Source organism: Chenopodium album, chromosome 22 (assembly GCF_948465745.1).
Source record: "Chenopodium album chromosome 22, dcCheAlbu1.1, whole genome shotgun sequence".
In the NCBI taxonomy this organism is placed as follows: Eukaryota; Viridiplantae; Streptophyta; class Magnoliopsida; order Caryophyllales; family Amaranthaceae; genus Chenopodium; species Chenopodium album.
In genome coordinates, this window is record NC_137855.1 from 25,968,672 (window position 1) to 25,992,107 (window position 23,436).

Below are 23,436 nucleotides of genomic sequence, written 5' to 3' on the forward strand. Positions count from 1 at the left end.
TCTCTAGTGCTAAACAATATGAAGAAACATAATCAAATACTCAACTAATTATGATCAAATCGATATCAAGTGGTCATGTCAATCAATTCAATCATGCAATCAATGCTAGCAATCATGGTTAGCTACTCCAATCAAACTTATGCAACATGCAAACCTCCATGAATCAATTTAATCACAACACAAGAACTACTCAAATTTCCAAATCAAACTCAATCCATCAATCACACATGTTTACCCAAACCCTAGCAAGTAAACTACTCAAGAAACATCATCATCAAATCTACTATCAACTATAGAAAACAAGAATTAACAAAATATCAAGAACAATTACTCTAATCAAACATCAATATCAAAATCAAACCAAACAAACATCTAATTAAACAAAACAATAGAATGAGATAGAGTTTAGAAATTCTCATTGATAATTAGGAAGATCTCCAACACAATTGTCACACTTGCATCTTCAATCTCTCAATCACCATTGAAATTCCTCACTTTCTCTCTCTAAAACTACTCCTAATCTAGAGAGAGAAGCTCTTAACCTAAGAGAGAGAAAACTATTCTAAAACTAAAGAATTACATGAATGAAGAATAAAGGAAACCAAAAACTATATAAACAAAAGGAGAAAAGAAGCTTAAAAATCGTAAAAGACACGGAAACCCGCGCCCGCGGAGAAATCGGCCGCGCCCGCGGAGGGGAACGGACACCCCGATAGCCGCGCCCGCGGCCCTAGCCCGCGCCCTCGGGGAGCCCTCGGGACAACCGCGGGTGCTTACTGCCCAAATACGGCAGTTTTGGAGCAGCAGCAACCCCGCGCCCGCGGGTACTGTAGCCCGCGCCCGCGGCTGTTTTCCTGGGCCAACTTCAGAAGGCTGTAACTTCCGATCTAAGAATTTTATGAAGGCGTGCGACCTATCATTGGAAAGCTCTTCAAGTCTAGTTTCCAAGCCAACTTGAATCACATCAATCCGATCTCTAGAACTTGAGATATGGCTGAAACAATGCACAAAGGTCCTATTTGATATTTTGCAATCCTTCGTTTTCCTTTGTTTCAAACTCAAATTCAATTCCGAAAAGTGCATACTGATGTTAGTGGGTGCTATTTTCAATTTCCATGCATATAGCTCGCGACGTACCTGCAAAACAACACAAAGATACGGAGAAGCGAGAGAAATAGCCGAGAAATGAATAAAATGATAAGAAAACCATTAAAAGCATGCATTTCTCTAAACTAACACAAAATAACACAAATCGAGCATTATTTTCTACAAACACGACAGAAACAACTAAAAACGAGCATAGAAATATAAAGAAAACATAGCCTAAAGGTGCCATAAATGGCACGGATCAAGTTCGGATTATTCCATAATAAATGATAGTTGGGATTATTCCACCAAAATTGATGAAAGTTGGGATTATTTTTTCTAATTTTTCCTATTTAATTTCCTAAATATATTTTTATTTAATATTAACTTAAAATTAATAAATATTCAACTAAAATCATGGTCAAGCCGTCCATAACTAAGCACGAAAGAAAAAAAAAAGGAAAATAAAAACACAAAGGCAGAGGAGGTGAAACTTGATCGTGAACCGACAAGTGAGGAGGTGAAACAAGCACTTTTCTAGATGCACCCTAATAAAGCTCCCGGAGTTGATGGTATGCACGCTCTTTTCTTTCAGAAATTTTGGCATATTATAGTTAACGGTGTTGTGCATTTGGTGAAGGAATGGTGGAGAGGGAATGTGGATATTGAGAATATAAATAGGACGTGCATTGTGTTGATTCAAAAATGTAATGATCCCAAATTTATGGGTGAATTTAGGCTGATTAGTCTTTGCAATGTACTCTACAAAATTATTTCGAAGACCTTGGCAAATAAATTTAAACCCTTCCTTGACTCTATCATCTCTATTAATTAGAGTGCTTTTGTTCCTGGGAGATTGATCTCGGATAATGCTTTGGTGGCTTTTGAGATCTTCCATGCTGTGAAATGGAGGGGGGAAGGGAAAAATGGCAATGTAGCTCTGAAATTGGATATGAGTACAGCATATGATCGGGTGGAGTGGACTTTTTTGGAGAGAATGATGTTGAAGATGGGATTTAGTGTCGGATGGGTTCAAAAAATCATGGGTTGCCTTTCAAGTGTTTCTTTCTCGTTTAAGATAAATGGGAAGATTTCGGGGTCTGTTATTCCGACTAGAGGCCTTCGTCAAGGTGATCCGATATCCCCGTATCTTTTGCTGCTATGTGCTAACGTATTTTCTACTTTGATTGCAAATGCAGAAAGACATGGGTTGATTCATGGTGCTAGAGTTTGTAGAGGGGCACCTCGGGTTTCTTATCTTTTCTTTGCTGATGATAGCTTTCTATTTGCTAGAGCAAATTTGCATGAATGCTCTAAGATCACTTATATAATCAGTATTTATGAGAGAGCATCCGAACAAAAGGTTAATCTAAGCAAAACTGAAGTGACCTTTAGCAAATGTGTAAATGTTGATCGGAGGAAAGATATAGTGGAAACGTTGGGTGTTAGGGAGGTGGTTAAACATGAGAAGTATCTAGCTTCGATTGCCAACGATCATCGAAAAGTCTAAAAAGATCATTTTTGCTGGACTCAAAAAGAGGTTATGGAAGAAATTGAATGGGTGGAAAGAAAAGTTGATGTCACGGGCCGGAAAGGAAATTCTGATTAAAGCCGTCGCACAAGCCATTCCGACTTATATGATGAGTGTGTTCCTTATGCCGGATGGTTTTCTTGATGATATTCATGCTCTTATTGCCCGATTTTAGTGGGTGTCCACAAATGCTACTCGTAAGATGCATTGGCACAGTTGGGATTCTATGTGTATGCCTAAATTGATGGGAGGGCTGGGGTTCCGTGATCTCAAGTCTTTCAATCAAGCTTTGCTGGCAAAACAGGCATGGAGATTGCATAATGATACAAATTCTCTACTGCACTCGGTGTTGAAGGCCAGGTACTATAAAAATGATGATTTTTTGGAATCAAAAATAGGTTACGACCCGAGCTATACTTGGAGTAGTATCTGGGGTGCTAAACTTATGTTACTAGAGGGTTTAAAATGGAGGGTGGGCAATGGGCAGAGCATCCGGGTATGGGAAGAGGCGTGGCTGCCAGGTGATAGTGTATCAATTGTGCCAACTCCGAACATAAATGCGGACCCTAATCTTCGTGTCTCAGACTTAATTGATTTTGACAATGTGAGATGGAATGAGGAGCTCATCAGGAGTATTTTTTTGGAGGATGAATGTGAGCTAATTTTGGATTTACCCCTGTTAGAATTTTGGTCTACTGATCAGAGATATTGGTGGCCTACGAAGAATGGGTGCTACACTGTCAAATCAGGCTACCTACTTGCAAGGCTTGGGAAGAGACATGTATGGTCTTTGTCTCATGGGGTCCTTGAAGAGGAACTATGGAAGAGAGTATGGGGAGTCAAGGGTCCTCTTAAATTGCAACATTTTGTGTGGAGAGGGTGTAAAGGGAGTCTTGGGGTCAAGGAGAGGCTGTGGGTTCGTCACATTGTTAATGACAGCATTTGCCAAGGGTGTGGGGCTGCTACAGAGACCATCAATCATGCTCTTTTTGACTGTCTTGATGCAACAATTATTTGGTCGTATAGTGCTTTCCAAGACCTGTTAGCTTATGCCCCTAATTCCTCATTTTGTGATCGTTTTTTGTGGGTGGCAAATAGACTGAGCAAAAACGAACTGAGTCTCTTCTGTATGCTGTGTTGGGCTGCTTGGTTTTGTAGAAATCCAAGAGTGCATAATGAACTTGTGGCTGATCCGAGTGGTGTTGCTGCAAATTTCACCAAGATGCTTAATGATTATAAGGAGTATGCGGAAAGGGTGTTTAGGCCAGCTGGGTCATGTGATGTTGCTCCCCTTGGGATGTGGCGTTTTCCTGCTGCAGGCAACATTAAGGTGAATTTCGATGCCCATCTCGCTGCAAATAATATAATTGGTTTGGGTGTGGTGTTGCGGGATGAGGCGGGGAGCATTATTGCAGCAGTTGTTAAACGTATGAAGGCACGATGGAGTGTTGAACAGGCTGAAGTAGCTGCTGCCAGGTGGGGGATGCAGATTGCAAAGCAGTTGAGACACTTGAGGATCGAGCTTGAATGTGACGCAGCTAATGTAGTGAACATCATTAACAAAAATGATATGGGGTACTCAACATTAATGCTTATCTATGAGGATATTAGGAGATTGAAAGAAGTTTTTTTTTATTTCTTTAAATCTAGTCATGTCCGTAGATCGGGTAATACCTTAGCACACTTGATTGCTAGATATAGTACAAGTGAATCTCCGTATGTATGGTTTAACGATTTCCCCCAAAGCTTTCTTACTCTGGCGGAAATTGATATAATTTAATAAAATTGCCCGGTGATAAGTGGTTTTTTTTACCACTTATTGTGTAATTTTAAACCCGATTTTGCGATCATTTCCCCTCTTTCTAACCAAATTTTGAATGAAAATGTTTTGTCTCGGTTTTCCCCCTCTTGGTTTGTGTTTGTCCATGTTTTACAGGTCTATGGACTCAATATGGCAAGCTTTCGGTGCATGAATCGTGTTTAAGACAAGAGGATTGAAGATTGGAGAGGGCGCTCCATAGGAGCGGGCGTGCACCTCTCATGGAGCGGGCGCTCCTCCGCCATAGCTACATTCTGCCCAAGTTCAGGTGCTGTTAGGAGCGGGCGTGCTCCTCACCAAGAGCTGACGCTCCTCCCTTTGAAGCTGAATCTGCCCATGCTGCTGGAACAGGGGAGCGGGCGTGCAGCCGAAAGGAGCGGGCGCTCCTCATTGTGGAGCGGGCGCTCCTCATTGTGGAGCGGGCGCTCCTCATTGTGGAGCGGGCGCTCCTCGCTAGAAATCCGTTTTCTTTTGACGGATTTTCCTATGTGTTTCGGGGAGTATAAGTACTTCCCCTTTAGGTCATTTAGAGATATAGAACAGTAGCCTAGTTTTCATAAACCTCTCTTAGTTTGAACATTCCCTTAATTAATTTAGCTTAGTTTTCATCAAATCAAATCATTGTATTAGTGAAATTCAAGAATTATTCTCAAAGTTTGGCAATTTGTATTCAACATTTGAAGCTTCAATTAGTAATTTCTCCAACCTTTTTCTACTTAATTTCATATTTTATTTGGTATTTGCATGTTATTTAAATCTTCTTAGTTCTTGGTAATTTGTTATTGGATGATGTTATTTCAATTGTTAACCACTTTTCCCAATTTATTGAAGTAGTTAGAACCCTAATTGTTGATTGCATGTTGATGAACATGAGTTGTGAGTAGTCTTCTTGCTAGGGGTTGGGTGAAGCTCAACCTTTTGGGTTAGTTATGCAAATGTGGGAGAAACATTGATGTTTGTATTGCAATTAAATTGATTATATGAGATTGCTTGTTAGTTCTTCATGATTGGATTAGCTACCCTTGACTTAGGAGCTTGATAGCATGATATGCCTAATTTGACATGGAAGTGTAAATTGAGTATGTCATTACTTATTGCAATTTGATTACGTATCATCTATTGCTAGACTAATGAGGAATCTAAGTTTAGTAGTGTGAGTTGTTTTCTAATTGCATGAGGTCGATTTTACATATAGTCCTTGCTATATCTTGTCTATTTTACTCCCCGTTTGCCTAATTTCCTTGGTTGAGTGGATCCCATTCCATAGTTTCTTTAATCCATTGATTTAGAACCATAGTTTGTTTGTCTACTTGACGAACCCCTATTCACCATTGACTTCGAATTAGCTTAAGTGGTAAAATCTTTAGCAACCATATCCCGTTCCTTGTGGACCGAACTCTTACTTGTCATTATGCTTGGTTTGTAAGGTGTTTGTTAACAAATGTGTTTGATTGAGTGTGGAATGAGCGACCGTTCTAACGCCCATCATCCGGCTAACGGTTTCTTCAAAAAAAAAAAAGTAGAGGAAGCTGATGTGGCACATGAAGGGCAATTCCGTCCGGACACTATTCATTTGCTAATGCTCCGCAATATAAAGGGTAGAAAAATACAATTAAATGAAATAATAAAAAGTCTTAGGGTTTCATTCATCTCACCGTTTAATCAAAAGTCCCCAATTTCCTTCTCTGTCTCTGTTTCTCTATCTCTCTTTCTCAGGTATGATTCCTAATTCTCTCTGAAATAATTTATCAGGTCGATTGTAGCATGTGTTTGATGAATTTCTGTATTCGATGATTGTTTTGATGTGAAATTATGGATTATAAAATTAATTAATTCTTCGGTTGTTTGATTTTATGTGATGTGATAATCTAGAAAAATCATGATGAGTGGGTGATGTTTATGTTTGATGTTAATTTTAATTTTATGTGATGTAATAAACTAGTTGTGTTTGTGTTATGATTAGGGGAAAAAATGGGACGGAGGAGAAGAGGTGGTGGGTCAACTCAAAGGAAGTGGCAGAGTATCCAACAAGGAATGGAAAGAAAGATTCTGGTGCAGTCATAGAACAATATTGAAGATAAGGCACAATACCAAAACGTAGATGGTAATATGGTTGAAGAAATCTTTAGACGAGAAGAATTCCACATAATGGATCTGAAGCTGGACAAAATATATCATAATTGTTTACCATCACTGCGAAGGGCTACGGAGGTTGGTGAAATGGTGGCTTTGGGTCATTCCATCTTCATCTTTGGTGGTCAGAATGAAATATAATCACCCCTACCCGATTCTCAATTGAATTATTACGTGGGCGCGTCTCACTTACATTTTGGTGTTGGTGTTGGTGGGACGTGGGGCCCAGCTCCGATCAATGACCCTAATGAATACAACTACACCTGCCTTAGTGGGGATGTCTACTGTATTGGAAATGTCCTTGCTCCAAAGGTTCTTCATGTCAATACCACCAAAGGTATGCCCCATGGCCCCTGGAATTCGCTTAGCCCTTTGCCTTCTAAACTGGTGGATTGTAGTCCATCTATGCCAGTGATTCCGGACCCTACCAACAATCGCATTCTAATTCACTTGAATGACGGTCAGCTTTCCTCGTCTTCCCTCTATGCCTTTTATCCTCCCACTCATGGTACTTGTACTGGTACATGGAAATGTCTAGACTCCAATGTCTCTGATTGGGACAGAGTACAGGATGCTGCACTTCTTGATGGTTTCCTCTATCTTCATGCCCATAAACTTCGCAATCTTGTTCATGCATATGAGGTTGCTACCGCAAAGTGGTTTGACGTGCAGTGGTCCACTCGGGTTATTAAAAAAGATTTCTCTGTAGATGATTGTACCTTCAGGTTTGATTCGCTGTTTTGTCTAGACGACACCAACAAAATCTTGTGCTTGGTCGTTTACTCGCCTGTAGTGCCGATTGTTCCAGGTGGTGATCGATGTGATCGTAGCTTACCTACCAACACCACTCTTCTCTTCTTCAAGTTTAAAGCGGAGCTTTGTGGTTCCACCATAACCCTCACTCCCCTTTATACCCGCTCATATGAAATTTTATCCACTTACCAAGTGCTTGACTTCCTCCCACTTTAGTGAGTACCCTCATCCCTCTTCTCAACTCTCTCTTATATGCATAAATTAATTGTTTCTTTTCATATTCTCTTTGGCTTGTTGACCTTGTGCTGTTGAATATTCATGTTCATTGTTGCTAAAACGTGATTGTACATGCTCTATAATTTAATTTGAAGATTTGTTTGATTTTTATGTATCGCCTTTAATTTTCATAGAAATTCAAAAAACTTCCATCTTTATACCTATCCATGGATTATACCTCCATTAATCTTCAATTTCTTTTTTCTCCTTTATTCTTAGATAATCCTTCCTGCCTCCCTTTTTTTTTCCCCTTATTGTCCCATCTTCTCTAAACAAAGCTCTTCTATGTGCAATTGATGCATGATAAAAAATTGTATGTCAACTTAGACAAGTTTAGATGAGGACAGTCATTCTGAATGACCATTTTCATCTAATTATGGTTAGCTAGCTAGTAGCTTCGATTAGAGCTTCATCTGTTTTTACAATCTCTAGTGTGCTTTGCCATGAGGAGCAGGTTTCAGCTATCTTTTTCCTTAATCGTTTTAGAAGCTCTATTACCTATTGAATCCTCGTGGTGCAATTTGAAAGTTATGTGTCAGCTATAGCACCCTTTTACTTTAGTTGTATCAAGAGTGGGGGTTATATTGGGGAAGAAATATCTAATTGAATAACCTATCTACCTATACATTACTTAGTTCTGTTACCTATTGGATATTTGTGGTGAACTCGAAACTCATGTCAGCTGTTGGATTCTCTTACTTCCGCTATATCTGGAGTGGAGACGATTATTATAGAGAAGGGAGGTGGAAGGGAATACACGGCCTCAGATAAACGAGCAGGCTGTATACGTGTATTCATTCCATATAATTTCTAGTCAAAGATTATGGCTGTTCGAAATGTAGAGGCATATGGTTGAGAAATTATTCAACAAAAAGTGAACCCCTAGGCATAGTTGCATTGCTCAGCATTTATTCTATTTAGTTGTTCAAACAATCTGGTTTCTTGTCGATTGTCATTGTTATCTTTCCTCGGCGTTGTGGTGCAACAGGGTTGAGACATTTGATGGTAGTTGAAGCTAACTAGATGATTTTTAACATGTTACATGGTAGTTCTTGATGATCAGTAGCTCCTGTCACCTGCATTTTGTGCACATAGTGTTAATGCTGCTGGACTGTGAAAGGGCGTTAGTTGTGCTTTTTGGCTTTTGTTCTGCCTTGAGCTTTTTATATGAGCAAAATCAGAGTTTCTTTAGGCTAATGTTATTTAGTTAAGTTTATTTATATATCATTTGTGTCACTGGGCGTGCATTAAGTACTCTAATGGTTATGGGTCTATGTTGTTTAATAGTATCGGGGAACTTTGGGATTTGGCTCATTATTGGTAATTAGTTTCGGCTTGCTACACTAAATTAAGCTTTGGCAGTTTGGCTCCACTTCCAATTTAATAAAATGGACTTTAGTTATTGATTGAAAAATGTCATCGTTATATACACTATTTACATACAACTGAAACCTATTTATATAAAAAAATCTACCTATAATCTGATTCAAAGCAACTGTTTGGTCGGCTTGGGGCAAGCTTACTTTAAGAGCATCATATAGCCATATATAGGTAAAAATGAAAATATTAAACATAATCAGATCGATTTAGAAATTGCTATCATTATGTTCTCTATTTACATGCGGAGTAGATTTGAGTCTATTTATTATATTAAAAAAATATCTATAATCTGGTTCAAAGTAGTTGTTTGGCCGGCTTGCATGTAGGAGCAATAAATTAAGGTTTGCATATCCCTAGAATAAAAAAGGTAATAAGAGTAGACGAATTTCAAAGTATACATGATCCTTCAAAAACACGCATAATATTTTAACATTAATATCGCGAGCAATAAAATAAGATCCAACTTTCTAATATGAACTTGTTTACAAAGTTGTTCATAGGCAGATTGTAAAATAGGCACTACATTTTGGCCAGTTTTATTAGGATATTTCTGCTGAATGAGTATTTCCAAAATTTGTCGGATAGTTGGTACTTTCTTCTTTCTCCATCAATACGTGATTTCTTATTTCTCTCCTCTCACATTCCTTACTTTTTAGTAATAAACTATTATCCCAGTATCTCTTTTCTTTAATTTTTAATTTCTCAATAAACTCTACTTCTACAATATTTTACTCTATCTAACTAGCCTAGATAAAACGTTGTGACAGTCAAAATGATAAACTTAAAAAAAAACCGGGGGAAGTATGACACATGGAGTAAATGAATTTCCCTTTAAATAGTAGACACTATTGATAATATTGGATTTTTTTTTTTTATTTTTTTTTTTTATCAATGCTTAAGAAATCTCCCAATCCAAAATATTATAATATACTTCCTCCGTTTATTTGCATCACTTTCTAATTAAGAAAGTTTCAATTTAGATGCATCACTTTCCTTCCTAGTTTAAAAATTCTATCTATCTCTCTCCAATCATATGGGTCTTATTTATCAATTCTCTCCACATCTCTCTACTCCAAAAATTGCCTAGGAGTCCATAAAAACCAAAATGATGCAACTAACAAAAACGGAGGAAGTATATAGATTTTTAGGGCCAAATGAAAAGTTGCTAAAAATGAGAAAGATGAGAAGGATTTTATGTGCATATACTTTATACTGAATGTGCAAATTTTTTTTTTTTAACTAAATGTGCAAAAAAAATTGACTAAAATTCAATGTGCATATTTTTTTGTGTATAATGTGCATAAATTTTCATTTTTTCAGATTGTTAAAAAAAAGTAGCAGGTTGAAAATCAAATTTGCATATTTAGTAGATAATATATACACATTTAGTTCAAAATATATGCACATTTATCTCTTTTTATTTTAAGAAACTTCTCATTTAATCTCAAATCTACGGTAAGAATAAGTCCATATGTGAGAAGTGAGAACCCATAATTATATGAAATCTAATTTAAGATTTAGAACATTTGTGGAAAAATTTAGAATAAATGACTAAATGAATAATAATTTAGAAGATTTGATTTAAGAACTAAAACATGTGAGTAAAAATTTAAAATATTTTATTTATATAACTTAAAATATATAAGTAATTTAGAACATCTAATTTAAAATTTAGAATATATGAATAAAAAATTCCCATATATACAAACAATTGATCCTCATTAAATCATTAATCCTAGCTATCAATACTATAATTGTACAAATATTTGTAGGTCACATCAGCATCGAGTGCGACAATTATAACATAAGACGAGTACACAAAATACAAGTACTTGGTACTAATCTAGGGTGCAGCAGGTGGGTGTGTGGGTTGTGAGGCTATTTACGGCATGCAAGTGCAGGCAAGATCCCCAATTATTTTCAAAGTTTCCCAAAGATCTTCCAAGCGCTGTTGCAAGAAAGAAGACCGGTACATGGTATCGCCAACAATTAAGGGCATGCAATTAGTTGTCATAATGACCCAATGTCAGACATTCTCTGAAGAATGCTTGACGAAATTCATTCTCTCGCCGGCGCTTTTCTTCATCCAGCATTTTCCGCACCCTTTTAGAGTGTGCTTTCTCCTTTTTTGACATTTTCTCCTGTCACAAATAGCAACAAAATTAGCAAGAGAGAGGACTCGATGATCTAAGGATTGGACTAAGGCCCACAACCAATTAATAAATTAATTAATAAATATTAAGCGATACTCAGTAGTTACACAGCACCACCAGCAGTTTCCCCTCCCCCCTTCTACGTCCCCACTCAAGGCGACATTTTCATAGTACTGGATTCCATAGATTACATGCATTTCCAAACAGCATAATTGAAAAAAAAAAAGAGCAAAACCCAATGCAAATACTCAATAGAAAATTCCTACTCTGAACAATGAGGATTGTCTCCCATAACAAAACAGGCAGCGCAAAAGTAGAAGTGTCATGGAGTCGCATTTTGTGCAACTATGATCTGTGCCATTTATGGCACCTTTAGGCTATGTTTTCTTTATATTTCTATGCTCCTTTGTAGTCGTTTATGTCGTGTTTTTAGAGAATAATGCTTGATTTGCGTGATTTTGTGTTAGTTTAGAGAAATGCATGCTTTTAATGGTTTTCTTATCATTTTATTCGTTTCTCGGCTATTTCTCTTGCTTCTATGTTTCTTTGAGTTGTTTTGTAGGTACGTCGCGGGCTATATGCATGGAATTTGAAAATAGCACCCACTAGCATCAATATGCACTTTTCGGAATTGAATTTGAGTTTGAAACAAAGGAAAACGAAGGATTGCAAAGTATCAAATAGGACCTTTGTGCATTGTTTCAGCCATATCTCAAGTTCTACAGATCGGATTGATGTGATTCAAGTTGGGTTGGAAACTAGACTTAAAGAGCTTTCCAATGATAGGTCGCACGCCCTCATACAATTCATAGATTGAGAGTTACAGCCTTCCAAAGTTAGCCCTGAAATTCTGCCGCGGATGCGGGCTACAGTACCCGCGGGCGCGGGGTTGCTGCAGCTCCAAAACTGCCGTTTTTGAGCAGTAAGCACCCGCGGTTGTCCCGAGGGCTCCCCGAGGGCGCGGGCTTGGGCTGCAGGCACGGCTATCGGGGTGTCCGTTCTTCTCCGCGGTCGCGGCCGAATTTTTCGCGGGCGCGGGTTTCTGGGTCTTTTACGATTTTAAGCTTCTTTTCTCCTTTTGTTTATATAATTTTTGGTTTCCTTTATTCTTGATTCATGTAATTCTTTAGTTTTAGAATAGTGTTCTCTCTCTTAGATTGAGAGCTTCTCTCTCTAGATTAGGCTAGTTTAAGAGTAATTTTAGAGAGAGAAAATGAAGAATTTCAGTGGTGATTGAGAGATTGAAGATGCAAGTGTGACAATTGTGTTGGAGATCTTCCTAATTATCAATGAGTATTTCTAAACTCTATCTCATTTAATTGTTTTGTTTAATTTGATGTTTGTTTGGTTTGATTTTGATATTTGATGTTTGATTAGAGTAATTGTTCTTGATATTTTGTTGATTCTTATTCTTTATAGTTGATAGTAGATTTGATGATGATGTATCTTGAGTAGTTTACTTGCTAGGGTGTGGGTAAACATGTGGGTTGATGGATTGAGGTTGATTTGAGAATTTGAGTAGTTCTTGTGTTGTGATTAAATTGATTCATAGAGGTTTGCAAGTTGCATAAGTTTGATTGGAGTAGCTAACCATGATTGCTAGCATTGATTGCATGATTGAATTGATTGACATGACCACTTGATATTGGTTTGATCATAATTAGTTGAGTATTTGATTATGTTTCTTCATACTGTTTAGCACTAGAGAAAGCTATGTTAGAGAGTGTGAGGATGATTAGTTGAATGCCCCTAATTGCTCCTACTATTTGTCTTTGCATTGGATGGATTGCTTGACTCCCTAATTAGCTTGATTATCATGAATGCATGTTGATCCCCACTCCCTAGTGTTTCATTTGTTTGGTTCTTGATTTAGGAAGTAGAATAATGTTACCTTTCACTTTAGACTTCGACCTAGCTTAGGCGTTAATTAGAAATACTTGAACATAACCGTTCCTAGTGGTTCGACCCATGAATTACCTCTATACTTGTATTTAGGTAGTTGATTGATTATAAATTTGTTTGACCGTAGGGAGGATTAGTTCAACGACATAGTTTTTCCCACGTCAAAATGGCGCCGTTGCTGGGGAACGGTGTCTATGTTTGAGTGTTTTTGATTGCTTGAGTCTAGGTGTTTGTGTATACTTTTCTTTTATTTATTTTTGTTTGCTTTATAAAAATGGCATGTCTCTCATTTCCTCAATTTGACAATGAGCCTTTTTGTGAATATTTTAATAGACTAGAGGGATGTCTTGATTGTAATTGTTGCAGCCTTTGGGAGGCTTGTGAGATTTGTTATTTTGGTTTGAATGAGCAAACTAGGGACGAAGTTGAATGCATGCACAATGGTGAATTTAGAGCATTGTCAATTGATGATGCTTGAGATTTTTATGTTTGGTTTGCTAGGGATGCCTATAATAGGGATAATCATGTTCCTAATATTGATGTGCAATGTCTTGATTCTTCTAATGTTAGCATGATTTCCCATGATTTGTCACATGATCCCATTAGTGAACCTAGAACGCATGATTTCAACTCTATTTCCCCTTTTGTTCAAGATGATGAGGTGCTTGCTCAAGTTGATGCTAATGGTGTGTTTCAATATTCTTCATTATTTACCATGCCTTCTTATGATGTGCTTCATTCCCTAAATGATGAATCTCATATGCTTGATTGTGCCCCCTCTCCCCTATTTAGTGAAGATGCTCATGCTTATAATGATGATGATCCTACCTTTGGTTGTGGCTCTTCTTTTACTCTTGATCCTCAAACCTCTTCTCCTTTTCATTCTCCAAATTCTTGTGATGAGTTTCTAATCCCATATAGCCAAATTCATGAATCTTTGAGGGAGTTGGAGATGAATCCTAACCTAAGGCCCTTGGAAAGACAAATGATGGAAACTTTTAGGAGCCAATTGGAGATCATTAGAGAGCGTGAGGATATTTGTAATAAAGAATTGAAAAGAAAAGAAGAGTTAGAAAGCCAATTGTCATCCTTGATGCTTGTTTGCGATAAATCCCAATTTAATGTGTGTGTTGAGGATGATGATGATGATTTTGAGCAACTCAGAGAGTGTGAGGATCCCATTTGTGAGCATTTGAGTGATGGTGAAGGAGTTGAGAATGAAGAGAGTGTTGATTTTAAAAATCCTATCCCTCTTTCCCATCTAGACAAGTCTCTAGTGCATGATTGTGATTCTTCTATCCATGAATATTTAGATTCACTTGAGGTTATGTCTAATATGTTTTTTGAGTGTCAAATGAAAACCCATAGCCTTTTGAGTGAGTTTATTAAGAATGCTTCACGTGAGAGAGATGAGTTTGAAATGAATTTACATCCATTCATGCATGGCTTTAAGACTTTAGGCTTTAAGGAAGTTGAGGGAGTTGTTGTTCATGGTTGTGGTGGAGGGGATTATGTAGTTCCTCTTGGAAGTTGGATGTTTGAGGGCGGAGATGTTGATCATGAGTGTTCTTCTTTTGAGGATTCTATGATTGACTTTCATGCTCTAATTGGAAATTTGAGGCATGGTGGTGAGGAAGAGTTCATTTGCGAGACCATAGCTCCTATTCCCTCCTCACATGTCCCTTTTTCAAGGAATTTCAACCATATCCCCTACACTCCTATGTCCCTCCCTTCTTTTGTTAATGAGCCTATTGGGGACCATCTTGTCTATGATGGTTTTTATGTGGCTCATTTGTCCCCGATTGAGGAAAGGGGTGATATTGTCACTCAAAAATATTCTAGTGAGGAGGATTTGCCTTTTTCTTTTTCTTTCCATTCTTTTATTCCCCCTCCTTCTTTTTCTTCTTATTTTCTTGTTTTTCCTTTTCATCCCTCTTCTTCTTTCTTTTGGCATCTCCCTTCTCACTTGCGTGCAACGATCTTGTTGCACGTCCTTATCCCGTCATTTGCCAACCTTATATCATATGAAATGTGTAGTAGTGCATTTGACAAGCTCTTGCGTGCGTTGAATTATTATTTCCTAGAGCGGTCAAGCTTGGACCTTAAGCAAGCCTTTCTCGGGAAGTAAACCGTGTTTTATTGCTTTCATTTTATTTTCTTTTTAGAATAGATTTTACCTCATGGAAATGTTTGTGTGCCTTTTACTAGGTACATGACTTGATATACTTTGGTGCTTCAATATGGATCAAGAATCAAGGAAGGTTGACTCCTATTTTTGCTAGCATAAGGAAGGCAAATTCAATACTAGAGGTTGTTAGCCTTGAAAGGGTAAAATTGGGTCATTTGCGGGTATTTACACCCACCTAATATCCGGTAATATCCTTCCTTGCTCTCTCTCTAGTGAATGATGACTTGTTGGACATATGTTGGTTTGATTGGATTGATCTCCTTGTTTTTCCCCTCCCTTGGATTGTTTTATTTATGTTTGAGAATGTCTCATTCAAGCTTGGGGGAGGGTATTCTATCATGTTTGGTGGGATGTTGATTCATATATTCTACGCACCTTTGTATATGCGTTTCCATGTTTCTTATATTTTGAAAAACTCTAAAAAAATTTGTTTCTATCAAGGCAAATTTGCAATGTGTTTTGTTTTGTTCTTGCTTTGGACATAATATCATTTGGACTTGTATAATTGAATGCTTTTCTTCCTAAATGGTAGTGGTGTGCACGGCTTGAGATTACGTTTGGTTGATTCTAGGATAAAGCCTGCTAAGGTAGTTGTCTAGAACTAAGGGGATCATGAAGCCGGATTCTACTTGTTTGTGGCATGTTTGGTAGTTGCTCCCTATCTTCGATTTGACAACCTTAGTGAGTTTTTGCTACAACCATGTGAGATTTATATTTGTTCAAGCTTTCATCATATTCTTGCATGAGCGGCATGGATCCTTGACTTAGCAAGCCTAATATATAAAGCTTGATGTATGATTCTTAAACCCGAGACCGAGCTATCTAGGGAGGAAAAAGGCACCTTTTTCGGGGTGGTATTTTTCATTTTTAGGTTAGTTTGTTTCATATTTGTTTTTGGGTTTCCATTTGCTTTCTTGCAACCATTTGAGCCTATTTCCTTCTTTTCAAGCCACATCTTTAGTTCTTTGGCCTTTTGTTTCATTTTCTTTCTATTCTTGGTTTTTTGTGAAGCAAATTGATCATGTATGATGGAGTTTGTGGTGGATAAGTTGGATGTTTGGTTTTTATGAGTGCAAGATCGTGTTAAGTTTTCTTTGCGAATAATGGCAAGTGTTTAAGTAGAAGTCGTCCTTAATTATAAAAGGCATGGACTAATAAATTGCATTGTAGAAAAAGCCGTCCGAATTTAGCAAAAGGCAAGGACATTGCAAGTTTAAGTAAAAAAAACACAAAAAAAATTGAAAAAAATTCAAAAATATTTTGATGTATTTGTTTTGGGTGTTTTTGTCCCTTGGGAGAGTTACAACTCGAAGACTGGTCCTGCTGGCTTCTGTACCTGCAAAATCAACGAAGACACCGGTTGGGTGGTGCTCCGCCTCCAACGCTCAAGTTAGTAACTTGAAGGAGAGTAAAAAGCACGGAATTTAAGGTGGGGATCTGCTTGGATTCCAAGCTCAGGAGTTCTCTGATGAGAGAGAAAGTAGGGTGTAATAAATGATTGTGAATGCCTCCAAAATGGGGGAGTATCTCCCTATTTATAGGGTCATGGGGAAAAGTGCCCTCCCCTAGGTCATCTGACCTAGGGCAGGTGGGCTGTGCCGCAATCAATGCATTAAGGGAATTGGGCCTCTGAAAGCCGCCATTCATAGGATGTATCTGGGGAGGCCACGTGTCAGCTGGGGAAAGGTCAGAGGTGACCTGCCAGCCCTTGACACGTGGCAGCCCCTCATTGGTCCAAGTATCTAGGGTAAAAATCCCCTAAACATTTGCCCTTCACAGGTGGCACGTGGCCGGCCACGTGGTGCCTGGGACACTTGTCAACCTGCGAGAGGTGAACAGTAAAACGGCTAGGGTTAACGGTCATTTTTTCGTTTACCCTGCCTATAAATAGGAGTTTACCCCCCCCCCTTCTCTCCTCTCACTTCATTCACAATTTTCATTTTCTAGAGAGAGAAAGAGAAGTTTTTAGAGAGAGGTGCTCTGACCCCGACTGCGTACTTGCCATTTCAAGATTCCCGCGTGCTCACTCAAGAACACACGGTCACCGGCTGTAACTGTTTTCAGATTTTTCAGAGCTTTTTCAAAGTAAGGTAACTATTCGTTTCCTTCCTTCAATTTTCTTTTACTTGTATACATTCTTTTTCCGCTTGTATACATTCGTTTTTCAAGAGAAAATAAATGGACTCTTCATCCACACACACGGCACGGCCTAGGACGCTCAGCCGGTCTCCTGGTCTGGCTGAGTCTAGAACCGGGGTTGCCGTTTCCAGACAATCAGATCTCCTTTGCTCATCCCCAAATCCCTCCCTCTCTGTGTCTGTGCAGGACACAATGGCTAGAGTTAAACAAACGGCTATCAAGTCGAGGCACCGGCGTGCTAGAAGAGTGCGCGCTGACGAGGTTACAAGGGAAGAGGGCTATGAGAGTCCGGATGAGCAGGAGGATTCTGAAAGTAGGGCCTCCTCACAAGAAGAAGTGAGGGAATCAGGCGGCGAAGAGGCCGCCTCTTCCTCTGAGAGAGAAGAAGAAGATGGGTCAGGCGGCGAAGAGGCTGCTGAGAGATCAGGGTCGGAAGCTTCCGGCTCTGCACAAGAGAACTTCGCGGCTAACTATCAAGTGCCGGCGAAGACCGCAGACAAGCCTGACCCTAGGAAAATAAGGATGTTACCGGCTGACAGAGCCCTACTGAAGAGCAGCTTCAAAGCCTTTAAAGAAAAGCACCCATTTGGGAACGGGTGGTATATGATGGTTCCGCCTGCGGACGCCGTTATGGCTTGGAAGGATGATATTCCTAATGCAGACAACTATTTCGTCTGCTTCGAGGCGGTTATCGAAGTCGGCCTCCAGTTCCCCCTCTATATTGGGATCAGGAAGATCCTCAAGGGGTATGATCTGGGGGTTTGACATTATTTTCGCCTGCGAATTCCAAGACATAGAGCCTAGTTTCTCGGCCTTTGCTCACATGCACTATTTGAGCAGGGCCCCAGGCGGTCATGGGGCTTGGTATACTCTCACAACCTTGCCCCAATATCAAATAACTTTGGACAAGGTGTCCAAATGGGCTGGATGGAGGGAAAGGTTTTATTTGATTTCCTCCCCATCCCTTGCGCACAACCGGACGTCGCGCCGGTACAATAAGGAGCCGGCACTCCTAGGCAGAAAGTGCGCTCTCCCGGAGCTTTCTGCACGAGCTCGCCGGCAGATCATGGATCCCGGTTTCTTTGAAACCACCACTGTGCCCATAGACGACGGGACTGAGATCATTGTCCCTAAGAACTGGATCCCCCATCCGGATTTTTTCAAGGATGAGAGATTCCTACCCGCCTGTGGGCTTAGCACAATGTTCCCCTAGGGTAGATCCCTATACTTGAAGAACTTTGCCTTGCTTTCAATAATAATTTTTTAAATGTTTTTCTTTAACTGATATTCCATCTGACCTTGCAGCCGAAGCTAAAAGGATGGTGGACCCGGCAAAGACTCCGGCTAAGCCTGCTGCCCAGCTGCGCAAGGAGCAGTTGATGGCCAAGAAAGCACCCTTGGAGGCCAAGGATGCAAAGAAAGGCGGGGTAAGACCGCCTGCCCCAATGCTTGCTTAATAACTTTGCGTAAGTACTTTACCGGCTACTAACATTTTGCTTTCCTTGTTGCAGGGCGCCAACAAAGTCATTCCTCGCTCCTTCTCCAAACATGTAAAAAGAACTGGAGAGGAGCTCAAAACTCCGGCTGCCAAGGTCCCCAGACGGACCCCCTCCCATACAACCTCTGCTGCCAAACCAGATCGTCCCACGACTGGTGGCAAGTCCCCCTCCAAGGTGCAAGCTTTGAGTGAGAACTCAAAGCGGACGGAGGATAAAATGTCGGATGCCTCAGAGGAGGCATCGAAGAGTGGCGTGCCACTCAATGCTGCAGCCGGCACTGCAGCGGCTGGGGAGGGTTCAACTCCGCAGCCTAGAACTCAAGGTAAGGCTACCATTGAAATCCCTTACCCACTTGACTTTATGAGAGTCAAGACTAAGGTAGACCCATCCGGTGGCTCAGTGAGTAGCTGGAGACGGATGAATGCTGCATATGCTGCTTCCCTCTCACCAAGTACTTCTTTTGGTGCAGATGCTACCTCCGGGGCACCTGACTTCCCGACCTTTGCCAAGCGGATGGTGAGGACCCTCACCCGGACAGAAAAAGGCTCAGTACCTGATTTGCAAGTAGTGGACTTTGACTGGATAATGGGCCAACTGGCGGAGGTAAACTGCCTTAACTTTTAGGCTTATGTTTTCATTTCATTGTGTTGAGTACTAACTTTCCTGGCTGACTTACTAAGGTTATGCTGAGAGTAGACGAGCTCCGAGTGCCCTTCAGGCGGAAGCAGGAAGAGGTAAATGACGCCAAAAGAAGGGCGATTGAAAATCTCAACTCTGCTGAACATGCATATTATATGTCTGAACTTTCGATTAAAGCAGTGGAGTTGAAACAGGAGGAGCTGGTTCAAACTCTGACGACTACAAACGAGGCTGCGAACAACCGGGCCAACGACCTTGAGCAGAAACTGAAGACTGCTGAATCTAATCTCAAGGCGTTGGAGGGTGCTGATACAGAAAATAAAAAACTCCGAGCTGATAATTCCCGGTTGGTGGTGGCGCTGGCCAACCTGAAGAATCAGCACCAGGAAGAGATTGCCAAGGAGATTGCCAAGGAGCAAGCCCGGCTGGTCCAGGAGAATGAGAGAGATACTGAAGCCCGCCTGCGGTTAGCCTGGAAACTCCTCAACCAAGAAGTAGACTTTGAATACTACAAGCTGAGGTATGATTACGCCACAGCTATGTATGATGCTCAGGTTCTGGGAGAGGAAGCACCGCCTCGCTTCAAGGTCTGGGATGATGAACAAGGATATGATGTCTCCGATGACGAGGACGAGCAGGCAGAAGGTCAAGTCCAAGAGAACCAGCCTGAAGAGACTGTGAATGCTGAAGTAGACCTTCCCCCGGCGCAGGGCCAGCCGGAGCTCAAGCAGCCAGAACAGCAAACTCCCCAAGAGTGATCAAACTCTTGGACTCAGTGGCAGTATGCCAATCAATCAACTTTCTTTTTATTTTTCTTTTTGCCTTTCCGGCCTGTGTGCCGAGTAACTGATGTATCCTTTACCGACCATGGGGTCGGGTAACAATGATTTCCTTACTGGATGCGATTCCGGGTAACAATTATTTTGGCCTTTGAGCCAATTTCTATTTATGAAGTATACCGACTCAGTCGGTTTTTCTTATACTTGCACAATTTTTCAATTTTTTCACTTTTGCATATATACTTGTGACTTTTGCATATATAGTTGTGATTTTGCCTATCTTATAAGAAGTATGCGGTAGGTACATATCCGGCTGTCCTTGCCCCTGGACGGCTGTGTGGTTGGTTTAATCCTATAAAAAGAGGATTGATTGTCTAACCTCTCATACTTAAAAGAGTATGAGATGTTTGTAAGGCAATCAATCACAATGGTGATTGCCCCAAACCAAGTACACAGCCGGTCAAATAACAGGCATACAACCTCTGCCCCAGTCGGTATCAAACCGTCTGGGTATTCTTTATAGCCATTACGCAAAAAAAAGGGTTTGCCCTAAAAGTGCGCAACTTGAAGAAAACTTCCGTAAGTAAAAAACTTACGATGGTACTCTGGCTGATACTTGTAGGCAGCCGGAGAGTTCTCAACCAAAAATTACTTGGGAGAAATAACATGGGCAAACAGCTATGAGTTGACTGTTTTAGCCACTCAATCTTTGCAGGCGAACAAGCAAGGTGGCTGTTCTCTGCGACGATTGCACCCGGAGGGGTGTCGCCGGACGCCTATAGCCATAATGGAATAGACGAATTTGAGAAAGTGGACAACCATCTGGCCCTTGGCCTCAGGTCTAGTTGTAGACCGGCTGATAGTTACTAAACGGTTTTGTGCTTAGCTTAAGATTCCGGTTGTTAGCCTCTTGTCACTATGGACTTTTGATTTAATATACTAAGTATCAAACTTAGTTTTTATCTGGCCATTGGCCTCAAGTTATTCACATATTAAATTTGCATTTGCTACTGAACTTTTCAACATTAGCTAGTATGGGTAAACCCAGACGGAAATAAAAAGACAATAAATGAAACAAAAGCATTTCTCATTAATACTTCTTGTTACAAAAAACTTTACAATACTCAGAAGTAGTACTTTTTTAAGTTGTCTACATTCCAAGTTCTAGGCAGGCGTCTACCGTCTGGGGTTTCCAGGCGGTATGTGCCATCCCTAACTTCTTCATAGATCCGGTAGGGGCCTTCCCAATTAGGAGTTAGCTTTCCAAGCTCATTGGCCCTACCGGTTGCCTCCATTTTCCGTAACACAAAATCGTCCACTTTCAAAGGACGTTTGTGCACTCTTTTGTTGTAGGCTCGCGTCATTCTTAGACGGTATATCTCATGTCGCAGGGCAGCATTGCCCCTGCATTCCGGGAGGGAGTCCAATGCCAGCCGCATGGCCTCCCAATTTGCCTCTTCATCATAGAGCATCACTCTGAGCGTAGGCTCATAGTGTTCAATGGGTAAAACGGTTTCAGCCCCGTATACCATGAGAAACGGGGTTTCTCCGGTTGACCCCTTGGTAGTTGTCCGGATGGCCCAAAGGACATGAATTAACTCTTCAGCCATAGACCACCGGCTCTTTCAATTTTCTTTTTGATGCCGTCTGAGATGAGTTTGTTGAATGCCTAAACCTGACCATTTGCTTGAGGACGGCCGACTAAGGCAAAATAACTTGAGATACCTGTAGGAGTTTATAGGTACTACGCAGCGGAAATAAACATGAATCATATTCATACAGTACCTAATCCAAGGATCTAATGCATAACACATAAAGAACAAATAATTGTACCTTTGAAGCGTGATTCCACGTGCGATCGAGCAAGAACAAAGGGAGATAAAGAACCTCAAACGTGATTCCTCTACTTGGTCCACGGGCACGAATTAAGACCTCTACTAATGCTAGTTAGTCGCGAAAGAACACTTCTATCGACCTTCTTCGGAGATGAACGAACGATCAACTAGCCAAGAACCACCGTGCAACACCACGTGGCCACTAGGGGTGGCCGGCCATGGGTGAGAGGGGAGAGAGAGGGCGTGCGTGAGTGAGAGAGAGGGTGAGGGCTTTTGGATGATGGTTGCTTGATTCATAATTTACTGTATGTCAATTGTGACTTGTATGTTCAACCCTAGGCAAGGCTATTTTTTATAGATCGTAACTCTAAATAATAGTCCAAGTCCAAATCCAAGCCCAATTCCTAATCCCACTCAAACTATACTTAGCCCACTCATGCTTATGACTAATTAATTGCTCATGAGGCCCATTAATGGGCCTCTAACTTGCTTAACCCAATACCCTTGTGTGTGACCAATATAGGATCCATTCTAAAGGTCTTTGGGCTATTTGACTAGCCCAAAGATCATCTCTCATAGTCTAGCAACAGAGGATGACGCCCCAATAGAATGAACTTATTATCTCCATAATAGTGATCCTTGATATATCTAGTAATTGCACTTATCGAAGACACAATTCCTTCAATCTCCCACTTGTCTGAGACAAGTGCGCAATATTCAAATTCCTTAAGTCATTTTGTGTAGATTTGATGATATGATTGCATCTTATGTAATCTATATTAATCTACAAATCGTTTCTTGAAATCTGAGTTAGAATTACAAAACAAATGGTTACTATATAACACATTTGAGCACGGCCATGCATTTTCTGAATTCTCCCTCTTCAAGAGGCCAAAACATGACACATTCCTAAATAGGAAGACTCTATCCAATCTCGTGGCAACCAAAGCTCCCACTCAACTTCTGAAATAACCAGGAAACACCCTTTATAATCTCCAGTTACGGGAAGACGTTTGAATGTACCACAGTTATATCATCCATTGAATGAAACCAATGTTCCACTCATGTCAAATGAATCCACTAATATATCCGGAAGTTCTATACTTGAACTTCAAAGTTGGTCTATGGTTCGATCATGCATCATTCATGCATATCCATGTGATTGACCGAGCATCACTACAATCCCATAGCCCATGAAACTGCACTATCCAATCAATCTTAACATGCCAGTTCAGTATAAGAAATCATTTATGTCCACTTTAATGATTCCAAACTAGGAACTTAAATAATGTATGAATTTAGTTCACCTGTGGGGTTTCATTCA

The 23,436-nt window shown here is 40.2% G+C and overlaps 1 protein-coding gene and 1 long non-coding RNA gene across 3 annotated transcripts in view; one reads left to right on the plus strand and one right to left on the minus strand.

Moving 5' to 3' along the window:
- Positions 1 to 5,996: 5,996 nt before the first annotated feature.
- On the plus strand, positions 5,997 to 12,074 carry LOC145605266 (uncharacterized). Of its 2 annotated transcripts, XR_014105020.1 has the most exons (3): positions 6,010 to 6,152; positions 6,400 to 7,537; positions 11,694 to 12,074. It is a non-coding gene; the product is annotated as an uncharacterized LOC145605266 (long non-coding RNA). The 2 variants fall into 2 exon arrangements; XR_014105019.1 differs by lacking the exon at positions 11,694 to 12,074 and having other exon boundaries at positions 5,997 to 6,152; positions 6,400 to 7,514.
- Positions 10,577 to 23,436, minus strand: part of LOC145605265 (uncharacterized) — a 33,708-nt gene continuing 20,848 nt past the window's right edge. Inside the window, exon 4 of the mRNA XM_081661315.1 lies at positions 10,577 to 11,119. Within this exon, the coding sequence (XP_081517441.1) occupies positions 10,982 to 11,119 (138 nt within the window). The 3' untranslated portion in view covers positions 10,577 to 10,981. The remainder of the gene's footprint in view (positions 11,120 to 23,436) is intronic.